This window comes from Lynx rufus, unplaced genomic scaffold (genome assembly GCF_022079265.1).
Source record: "Lynx rufus isolate CCGP_SWC_20201006 ecotype Redwood Valley unplaced genomic scaffold, mLynRuf1.p SCAF_7, whole genome shotgun sequence".
In the NCBI taxonomy this organism is placed as follows: domain Eukaryota; kingdom Metazoa; phylum Chordata; class Mammalia; order Carnivora; family Felidae; genus Lynx; species Lynx rufus.
In genome coordinates this window covers 94,997,934-95,010,001 of record NW_025814889.1, presented here as the reverse complement: position 1 = coordinate 95,010,001, position 12,068 = coordinate 94,997,934, and the positions used below count along the sequence as shown (strand labels likewise).

At 35.8% G+C, this 12,068-nt stretch overlaps 1 protein-coding gene across 1 annotated transcript in view; it reads right to left on the bottom strand.

Moving 5' to 3' along the window:
- The window catches only part of CNOT2 (CCR4-NOT transcription complex subunit 2), a 135,481-nt gene that overhangs the window by 21,529 nt on the left and 101,884 nt on the right, over positions 1-12,068 (bottom strand). Inside the window, exons 5-6 of the mRNA XM_047066820.1 lie at positions 2,541-2,688; positions 1,625-1,807 (exon numbers count right to left, since the gene is read on the bottom strand). Coding sequence (XP_046922776.1) covers positions 1,625-1,807; positions 2,541-2,688 — 331 coding nt within the window. The remainder of the gene's footprint in view (positions 1-1,624; positions 1,808-2,540; positions 2,689-12,068) is intronic.

The window sequence follows — 12,068 nt, the reverse complement described above, 5'->3', positions numbered from 1 at the left end:
CTCCATTCTAAAGCAGTGCACAATTGGTACGTGGTAAATAGTTACAAACGCCTCCCTTTTTTGCACAAGCCTAAACATGAGAAAACAAAAACAAGTCTGAACTTAAGGCAAGGCCAGAAGTAATTAAGAATGTCAAAAAGAGCTGTTAATGCAAATTCTACAATGAAAGTAGGCATCTTTACCATCAAATAATCTGATAAAAGAGTGTATCAGTGTTATGAGTAGGGTTAAAGTGTTTGAAGATCACAGGGTTTTTTGTTTTTGTTTTTTCACCTAAATCTGTAAAACTAACTATGGCCAAACAGTGTTTTCACAAAATCTGGAGCTGATCAAACAATACTCTAGAGAAGAGAAGGAAAGCCATTAAAAATACTTGTTTCATAGCAAGTGAGCAATGTTGGTGACCTAGGTACCTTCACACATTGAATAAGTACTAAGGGATGAAAACATTCTGTAACAAATACAATTTACCAAAACTAGTAAGCAGGGTTTTAGAAACCCATGTTTCATTGACAATTTATAAGCAATGTATTTTTAAAAAACAATTAAAATGTGAAAAAATATGGAAAGGCAAAAATATAAACATACATTCAACAAACAATACTGTAAGAAAAGATGTGATAAAGCCCAAGAAGTGTATGATTAGGAAGCTATCAAGGAGATAAGAATTTTGATAACCCTTTACGATAATAATTTTTTTAAAAAAGTAAAAGCAGTAAAATTATTAAGAGAAATACTCATAAATCTAAATAAAAGAACTGGAGTTTATGGGATGAAGATCAAACAGGAAATGTGTTACTAACCTATTTGAATCCAGATTTTACAAGTAACAGATAAAGTGAATTAAATGGGTAAGATGATAGCAAATAGGTCAAGATCCTTTTTCCTCCCACAGTTCCCCATTTTTTAAAAAAAATGGCAGACTTAAATGCTATTTTTGCAAGATACAAAGCCTTGTACTGTAGTCATCACTCTCATATAAATTATCTGAACAGCTTAAAAATCTTAAGATGGACAACTGGTCTTCATAATGTCATTATTATCTGCATAGTAAACATACAAATGGACAGTACAAAAAGGTGTATAAAGCACACAGCTCATCTTGTTTTAAACCCCAGGACATGACACTATTTTCAAATATTGTAGATGTAGTCTTAAAAAGTCTCTGGTTACTAAGTCTCCAAACCACCAAACTGAGTTTTAGTTGAAAAGGTACTGAACCAAAGCATAAGTGAAGCAAGGCAGTAATGGTCAAACATATCCCTGGTACTATTCATAAGTCTCGAACTCTTACCACATTAAGTGGCCAGCCTCATTTAACAGAGGAAGGACCTATCAATAAAAATTTGCCTGGTGGCAACTTAAGAACAATTCTTTTCTAACAACAACAAAAAGCTTTAATGTGCTTTCTACAATCAAACTGATTTTCAAAAGAACATGCCTTTAGTTTGGGGAGGTTAAAGTTGTAATGTGTAACAGAAAGAGAATCTTTGGTCATAAAAATACGATGAAACATACTTATGAGACAGAAGCCAAGACTCAAGAAACAGAATGTTGAATACGAAAAGGCAAATCTGAAAACACCCAGAAAGACAATTATACACATTATCAATAAACATCTTACCTGTTCACAGTAAAAGGCTGTCGAGAAGGCTGCTGCTTTGGCATACATATTATGCTTGGCGAGCTTCTGTTGGGGCTACCTAACCCTGAACTGCTCATGCTATTTGTCCTGCTAGGAATTCCAATGCCCTGACCAACCTGGGAGTGGTTCATCATATTCCTAGGATTCATAGGCAAAATACCCCTGAAAAAGAAGTCCATTATACTAAATAAGCTCTCTACAATCACTCATTAAAATTCTCTGTAAATAATCAATCAGCCTGACCCCAGAACCTCAAATACACTTTCCAATTACACTGCTAATTTTCATTACTTATTTTGTCTGGTCATTCTAGCTCTTTGAAAAGAAAAGTAAAACCAACAAGAAATTGGGTAAATTACGGCAGAACTAATGTAAGGTGATATTTAAGAGGAGAAAATTATTGCTGTGACTATGATATAAAATAATACAAATGTATTTCACACATATATTTAAAATAAGTTCATTCGAAATGTATGCCATTCTATCTTCTTCATGCTAATATGCATCATCTATGTAATCTTGTTTTGTTTTACTCACGAGAACAATGAATGTGTGTTGAGGGAGCAATAATCAGAATTATCTGAGGAATGATTTTAAATTACACATCCTCTTTTGAGGAAGAGAGCTGGCTTCTGATAAAGGTCCCCAGGTGGTGATTAACCCTTGATACCCACCCAGCTGACAACCAGTATGCTAGATGCAGGATAAGAACATCTTACACTATACTTATCAATTTGCAATGAAATAAAAGGAGCATAGGGTATTAACTTTCTTTTCCTCAGTGAAAGGCACTGAACCAGAAAAATCAAATAATTAGTTATCTTATTAAAAACTAGAAAGTTGCTTACTCTACAAAGATACATTTTGAGAAATATTCTGGTCCATCAATAAATACCTGCTTGGAGATGGAGGCGTGTGAAGTGACATTGTTGGTACCCCTGTTGTTGGCGTGACGTGGCTCGGTAACTGAGTGCCTTGTGATAAGCTGCGATTTAACTGAGGGGTATTGTTGCTCATCCCCCTCATTGGAAGGCCTAGTGCACCTATTAAAAAAATTCAGAAGAAGGAAATTCATTGCCATCAGGAATGAAATTGTTATCCATCTTCTGGAGTTGGCAATTTAAAACATTTTTAAATGACCTAACATGTAATATAATATGCAAGTTTTAAATGGATATATTCAATTCACTCCAAATGGAATCTGATTTTAACAAAAAGGTTCTAGTCTGAAATTTAATATTATGAATGGATATCACCTTCATATTTGTATCTTTCATATTTCTATTTTACAATAGACTACGTCTGCCAAAAGTTTTAACAAATTAGATGACTTACGTCTCAATAAAAACATTTTGTACAAATATGGCTTTAAGAAATTTGCAGTTTTATGTTTTTATGTTTTAAATCAAAACTGAGGAACACAGACATTTAACCCCACCTTGCTGATGTAGCTTTAATTTTTATATGAGCCTTTTAAAACACATTTAAGAAATCTCTACTATTTATACATACATCTCAACATTACAATTTTTACAAATCTAACATAAAATGTCAGCAACTGTTAAAAAAAAAAAAAACTCAAGCTGATATAAGAGACAATTTAAAACATTTAAAAGTTTCCAAAGTACAATGACCCTGTATATAATTATCTCGTACTTCTGGGGCCAGATGCAAGGATGCATGTATTCCAACAGGTACATTTTACAGACTACTGAAGTTTTAGCATTCAGCTACAAAACAGAAAAAAATTAACTGGGATAAACTTATTTCAGAAACGTCTGACAGATTTCCTAACTTCTGTTAATGTGAAATATGAATTATTAATTTCTTAATGATTCAGAAGTTATCAGGGATATCTGATATTCTAGGTGTTTAGATTCTCTGCCCTTTCCCCATTCAGATTAAGGATGTCCTGCTGTCACCAGTTATCACATCTGCCTATGAATGCTTCCATCTTCCTGACCCACACTTTTTGGTGCTTTCTATTTCTAGTCAGCTGTGAAATTGCCTGTCAGTCAACTAAACTTACTCTGAACTGGAAGTTAAATAAAAGTAGTAAGATGGAGAGAGCTAATGAATACACAGATTGCTTTAGTGCTAGGGATTTAAAGTGACTCTTTTCTTCCCTTTTTGGTCTAACTTCAGGAGCCAGAATTTCAAGGACCTGAATATTTTGAAACTATAACCTCCAAAAAATTAGAGTAAATATATTTTCTGAATGTTTTACCTCAAGAACTTTTGCAAAATTTATCTTTGGCATAACAACATACTATCTTCTATCCCAAGGATACCAGTGGATCACAAAGATTTCACTGGAATCTGGGGGCCTCAGTACTTGGCTTGTACCTAACTTGGCTTCCCAAGTGAATGAAGCCAATAAACCAACTCAGTATATTCTATGTGTACTCTTTTCAGACAGGTTCCATGAGGAACAGAGGCTGGTTCTGTTTTTCTTTAGGTGACATGAAGGGAACTAACTGGCTTAGATTATATGTTGGTGTAGTTCACCATATGTATGTACGGTCACTAAAAGTTTTGTGACCATTAATATACCGCTAGCTGCAGACACTTTCTCTGAATCAGGACAAAATAAGGAAAAACAAGAGATTAAAAATCAGCCATATAAGATTTCTTCAGAAGAAATCAGTCTTTTCCTTCTCTTCATCCACTCTAGTTTCCCTCTAGGCCCTCTAGATGCTCCCATAAGGAACCACCAAAGTGATACTTTTCATATCACTCATTCAACAAACATTTATTGAGTGCCTCCTATGTGCCAACTACTGTGCTAGCTGCTGGGGATACAGCAGTGAACAAGACAGAAAAGGCTCCTACCCTTAGGGAGTTTACATCCTTCTCCCCAAATATGCTGTCCTAAAATCAGCAATACCTGTGAATTAACAACAGGAATGTGTTTCACACAATTACTGACCACCAAGAAATATTACACAATTTTAGAGCCAGAAGGGACCTTAAAGATCACCTAGTCCAATGTTCGCATTTTACAGATGAGGAATTTGAGCTCAGATGAGTTAACTGACTTTTCCAAGGTGACACAAAGAACCAAGACTAGAATTTAGATTTCTTAACTCCTAGTGTTCTTCATGGAAACCCCATGCGAGCCCAATATAACACTAAGTGAACACTCTTTGTGAGTGTCTACCAATTTGAGACACCTCTATTTTTTTTTCTTTTGCCTTACCCCCCCCAAAATATTCACCTCTCTTCAAAATTTTTCTAAACCTCCATCCCTTCATCTTTTCCCTCCATCTTCTTTCTTCCTGTCATTATACCTGTCAAGTTTTAGTTCTAATTTTACTTTCCCTTTCTTTTTCACTTATACTTTCAGCACTATAAATAAACATACACTTTCTAAAAAAATCAAGTATCCTTTGGCTCTTTTCTAATAATCAGTATACCTTACTAAAGACTCATTAAGATTTGTTTACTTCAATCCTTCATATACATATTCTATGCTGTATTATGAAAATTTAGAACTTCAGAAATATCTTAGAGACTACAGATTATCTGAACATTAGCAAAAAACTTTTGGAGACAGAAACAAGAATGGCTATGGTTATTTATTTAGTCGACTGGCTACTGGCACATGAGTTAATTTATAGTGCTGAGAATGGAGGAAGACAGTATGACATAAACTCAAAGATCAGTGTTTACTTTTATTTTTCCTTTAACACTCTTGAATTTCATAAAACAGGTAAGTTCAATCAGTCTGAGTTGCATTTTTTTGAACGAGGTAGTTATGAAAAATAAGAGGAGTGCATCATTTTCAAACTGGATCATCAAGCTTTGAATAACTTACTAATCAAGCTATTTCAAATTCAATTAAAAACTGAATTCTTTTAAAACAGAGAGAGTATCACTGAATAAGAACATACAAAGACTTATTTTTAGGAAACAAAATATACTAAATCATTAAATTTGAGTAACATGAGTCAATTACAACTGGGTAAGGTCAAAGAGGGAAAACTACTCTTTTAATGATATAATTAGAAACAATCACAAAAAAAAAAACCTTCTCCAAAATACTATACCAAGAAGAAGATGTGTAATCTAAAAGAAAAAGTGGGGGAAAAAAGATCTCATAAAAAATTTGGCATAAAATAACTACAACAGGTAAAAAATATTATGAGGTATAAAAGAATGAACAAAAAGTTAAAAAGTAGTTAAAAACTTTATAGTTCTGAATAAAATTTTTCTTTCAATTTGACAAATTGCTAATAAAGAATAATATAGTATTAGGAGAAATATATGAACATACTCCAAGTAGATTCCTACCTCTAATTTGGCAGGGTGCTAAACAGAGAACGAATTCAATTTTTTATTGATCATTTTTCAGAAATCCAAGAGAATATGATCTAAGAAATGTTTCTATGAATTATTTCCACTGCACAACTGGTTAAGAGCACATCCGTTAAGTACTTTATGGCAACATATGCCATCCTTTATTCAATATTTTGCTAAAAACAAATATTAATAATACAAGTTACAAGAAAAAAAACTAGTCATAGCAACCAAACCCTTGAACACTCACACTTAAATGAAGTCTCCTGAAATCTTTATTAAGGAAAGGGTAGAAAATCTATGAATTGGTGCAAGAGGGCTTAATGTGCCCCCTTTTCCATTTCCAAAGCAACTAGCTTCTCCTAGGAACTCACTGTCCTGCCCACACTAACAATGAATAACCACCTTCTAACCTCCAATTTGTCCTCATATCTACTTACCTCCAATCTGCCCTGCACTTAGCTGATTAATCTTCCCTGCAACATAATTTTGTTATACATTTTCCTTCATTAAAATCAAAGGATTTTAGAAATAGGAAAGTCTCCACAGAGATCATCCAACAAAGTTACAGATAAAGAACATTAGGAATTAAGTTACCTACCCAAGATCACAAATAATGAAGAATATAATAATTCAATTTCTTGACTCTTACTTTCAACCAATTATTTTCCACTTCTTATAGTAGTTGCTAACACTTACATCACCTGGGGAACTTTAAAATCTGGGTCCCCTACCCAGAAACTGTCACTTAGTCTGAATCCAGGCAATTCATGGCCAGTGGGATTTTAAAAATTCTCGAGGTGTTTTTAGGGGTACAGCCAGAGTTGAGAATCACTGTCCTATAGTATTAAATCCAATCACAGTTTAGTCTTTTAAAATTCTCTGTCATGACCCAAAAGATTCTTCTAATCTTTGCTTCCCCCCCACAGCTTCATTGAACAATCTTCCTTTTTTCCCTGGTCCTCTCTCCAAATCTGTCCCTGAACTTTTATTCATATCCATCTCCCAACCTAGAATACTTTCCCTTCTCTTACTCTGTTGAAGTATAGATTTTTTTTTTTAATGCCACAAAACAGGTGTTTACACTATACACAGTGTGCCCTGATGTATATGGGAGGGACCACTAACTCAGATATGAAAGTAAAATGGATTTGGAATCAGAAAATATTTCTGGAGGAGACAGAACATGAATTAAAATAATGAAAGAGGGGCGCCTGGGTGGCGCAGTCGGTTAAGCGTCCGACTTCAGCCAGGTCACGATCTCGCGGTCCGGGAGTTCGAGCCCCGCGTCAGGCTCTGGGCTGACGGCTCAGAGCCTGGAGCCTGTTTCCGATTCTGTGTCTCCCTCTCTCTCTGCCCCTCCCCCGTTCATGCTCTGTCTCTCTCTGTCCCAAAAATAAATAAACGTTGAAAAAAAAAAATTAAAAAAAAAATAATGAAAGAGATCTAGTCAGGTATTTGATGGTGGTGATGATGAGTCAGGTGGGTAAAAACATTGTAACAATTCAGTATGAGAAAACAATAAGATGTATGAAAATGAGGACAAGTGATATATAGCGTGGAGGAGGAATGGGCTTGCTTCTGGGTACTAAGGATGTATGGAACAAGAAAGAAACATGGATGGAGTTAACTGCCTTCGCCATTCTCAACTATGAAAAGCTGCTGCTATATTGGAACCAGCTGAGAGTACCTGACAACATTTGGCTTACTCCTCCTCAACCTAAGTTCCCACTCTAGATTCATGACACCCATTCACAAAGTAATGCGGGTCTCAAACTTTAGAAATCTTTGGTCTGTCTCTTTCACATCCTACATCACCAAATCATATTAGCTCTATCTCCAAAATATCCCAAATCTGACCGCTTCCTAACACCTCCATCCCTGGCCCAAGCCTATTTTCCTGCCTGGAATGCTGCAGTAGTAGCACTGTCTTTCTCTTCTTATCATTTGGCCCTCACCACTCAGTCCCTTTGCTACAGAGCAAAGTGATCTTTTAAAAATGAAACTGTATCTTAAAATCCTTCCATTAAACTTAGAATAAATCCAAAGTCTTTATAAAATCTCTACAAGACTCCATGATCTGACACCTGCTACCCCATTAATCTTCTACTTTCTTTGTTCATTACGCTGGCCCTCTCACTCTTCCTTTAACTCATTAAGTTCATTCTTACATTCTGATGAGGATCCATTTGCTGTCGTCTGTACCTGATCTTTCCAAAGGTCCCCCAGATCTTTCCAAAGATGTCCCTTTTTCAACATTCAAGTTTCCATTCAAATATCACCTCCTCAGAGATAACTTCTTTGACTGCTCCATGTAAAATACTAATTCCATCCACTCATCCCTTAACCTGACTTAATTATTATAGTGCTTACTACCAGAATCATGTTATTTCCTAGTTGTCTGCACAATTATTTTTTCCCGATTAAAATATAAGCTCCATGAAAACAAGATCTTTATTATTTGCCATACTCTTACATCCTGGAATAATATTTCACCCATGGTAGAAGTAGCCAACTAAATACTACCACCATGCCCTGGTCAGAAAACTCTTTAAATCTGTGGATTTAACATTTGTTGTTTCTATTATGTGCTAACAGCCCACTATCTAGGGTCATGACATTCAGTAAGTAATATGTAACATCCAGGATTCAAAGAAACTTCTGTTCTCAACTGATGTTCACACAGTTACACTTACTAAGTAATAGAATCGTGGCTCTAGTACTTACTGCCTGTAAAACCTTGGGCAAATCCCTTAACCTCTCTTGGGACAGTTGTGAAGATGAAATGAGTTAATTCCTATAAAGTACTTAAAATAGCACCATACACATAGTAAATATGCAGTAAGTATTAACTTTCTGGGGGTGGGTGAGGTGGGATGTGAAACACACCTATGCAAAAAAAGAAAAAGAAAAAAAAGTCAACAGGTGGTCCTAAAGGTGAAAATAAACTTACAGTCTAATGAAGTAATGGTTTTCACAAAATCGTTGTTTTCTGCAGGAAAACTGTATGCTTGTGTTCTTGACCTTGAAAAATGGTAAAGATCTTGAGATATATCCCACAGAACTATAAAGATCATACTTCTTGAATGAAACCAATGTAACAGCCTAAGAGGTTTCCCTTGCCTTGATAAACTAGACTGCCCCCAAATTACCCCATGCTGTAGGTGTTGCTCCCACCACTAGAACAACCTTACCCCACAGTCTGTTTAAGGCCAATGTTAAACATGACTTCATTTGTAAATGCTTTCCTGATCATTCTCCAAGACAAGTGATTACTCCCACCTCTGAAATAGCCAGAAAACTCAGTCCTTCCTCCTCTGCTTTGTAATAAAATACCTTGTGTACTTATCTACCAGATTAACTATAGCTTGCTCAACATGCATTCTATAAACATTTACTGAGTGCCTGAGATGTACAGAATACAGAGGATACAAAGGCAGTAAAGACATGTAATAAATAAAGGCAGTAACATCACAGCAGTAGGTACACTGTACATACAGTGTATATACAGCAGAATGACCTCTTCTACCACACATCTGCACTAGGCAACATTATGCCATTCATTTTATGGTAGACACTCAGTAAGTTCCAATTAAACTCAATTCCTATCTTCTTTTTGAAGCTTACTGTGCTTTTTTCTCTCTAAACCCTAAATCTGTCCATACCATTCAACACAATACTTTTTAACCTATGTATTAGCATTGTAGGCTGTTATGTAACATTTTACATATAAATGTCTTGACCTCCCCAACTATAACATGTGCTTGAGAACAAGAACTCCCAGAGCATTCAGTATTAATTCAAGTATCTGTTAAATGGTCCTATAATTTTCTGAAATGTGTCATCTGCCTAAATACACTGTCAACAGCACCACTTCTCAATCACCCACCTGTGCTCTGGTTCTCCACAAAACAAAACAGCCTTCATCTAGGTGTTCTTAAAACAGGAGGACATTGTTCAAAGCATGAGAATGTGCCAACTGCTCTCAAGTCAGGAGTCCAGATCCCAGAAAGACAAATTTATTTCTTTCCCCAGCAAATGACCCAGGTCCTCAGAGAATTCAGATACAAATATTTATCATGGATTCATCCTGAGAGCTAGTTAACCTATGTGCCTATAAGATAATAGGCATACAGGAAGCACTCAGTAAATAGTAGTTTCCCTTCTGTCCAATTCTCCAAAGCTCTAAATCTTTTTGGTAAGAAAGAAGAAGTCACTCCAATTTTACTACCATTTAATTTCAATGCACTGAATATTGCGGAGAGATTAATTCCTGGTTCCTTGTTAATTCCAAACTAGTTGGTAGCTTTGGGAAGCCCAAGGGGGTCTTTAAACCTATAAGGCATACCCAAAATCTTACACATGCAAAGATGACAAGTAGAGAACATTATGCAACTTGAACACAAGATTCCATTCAATAGCTTCTATAGCTATCATTTAATGCACAGTATTCACATGAACTCATAGATGAAAAGTAAGTTACATATTTGGATACAGTCAGACTATACCGGAACCTGTGATCATACAAGCCCCTAGTCCAGCATCTTCTAGGTACCCTTATGTACTACACAATTACTTCCACACAAATCAGGCAAAATGTAGGCTTCACCAGGCCCGTATCCATTCCAAGAGGAATGTCCTCCCTTGTTTAATCTCTGTGAGTGTCAGTTTTGGAGGCTACTCTTCCTTCTCCACCTCTAACCTCTGTAATCATCAAGAACACAAAACACGGGGTGCCTGGGTAGCTCAGTCAGTTAAATGTCCGACTTCAGCTCAGGTCATGATCTCATGGCTCATGAGTTCAAGCCCCACATCGGGCTTTCTGCTGACAGCCCAGAGTCTGGAGCCTGCTTCAGATTCTGCATCTCCCTCCCTCTCTGCTCTTCCCCTACTCACGCTCTGTCTCTGTCAGAAATGAATAAATGTTAAAGAAATAAAAATTAAAAAAAGAACACAAAACAGATGGTAGACCTCCATTTTAATGGTACAAATTCCTGCTGAACTTTGCCAATCTGAATACAGAGTGAATGGTAGTATTTAATACACTTTGGAGGCAAGTTATATCAAGCCTAATGCACAATTAGAATTAGTTACCATAAGAAGAATGTCACTAATCTATCCCACCTACTATTCCTTCTATCTCACTATCCTTTATTGAGGTTAGCTTCTCAAGTATTAACATTCTGACTAATTTATACTACTGAAACCCAGAGCCTCAAGTCCCACAGGGTAGCTGGTGTTCTCTCTGACAAGGTGTGTGTTCAGACTACTTAGCAGCTAAATGACATATTTGGCCCTTTCGGGTCTATCCTAATGAACAGAGACTGGGAATCTAGCCCCTGTCTTTTTTTCACTAGTTGTACCTTCTAGATCTGTACCCTGGAAAGGAATAACTGTACCCTGACTTGAGACATTTCAGTTCCAGTTGACCTAAGGGTCAATTTTTCTGTAGACTAATACCTACAATGTCTTAGTTAAAAGACTGAGCCATGCATTGAAAATGCTGGTTCGCCAATGCTACAGGAGGAATACAGCCATTTACTATACTAAATTCCAACAGGAAATATCTGTCATATGTGATTTCTTTTTAAATGACCAAGTACAAAATACTTTATCTAATGAAAACAACTTTGTTCATTCATTAACCTTTGTATACTCTTAATAATTAACACAACCATTTTACACACATAAAGAAGTTAATTAAGTGTCTGATACCAATAAAAAACTATATTTCAAACATTAACCCATTCCATATCCTAACCCAATTACAATTTCACATTTGCAGGGTAAAAAATTACAGCAGATTTTAGAAGTCCATATAGCTGATTATACTGTAAAATAATTGCCATTCTCCTTCATAAATAACCTTAGCTTCTCAAGTATCATTTTTCTCCATTCCATATCTACTTTCTGCTGTGATAAATTGTGGGCTTTAAAAAGAAAACAAAGTAAGTTCTTTCCAGTTACTCTATAGAGATAAGGGTAGCTTTAAAATAACTAGATATTTTCATGGTAAAGACTGCCAGAACAGTGAAAGTAGTAGGTTTCATACTAAAACACAGGCTAAATGAAACAAATTACTAGCTAGTAACATCCCCTCAACAATTAGAATGAACATTTGTGG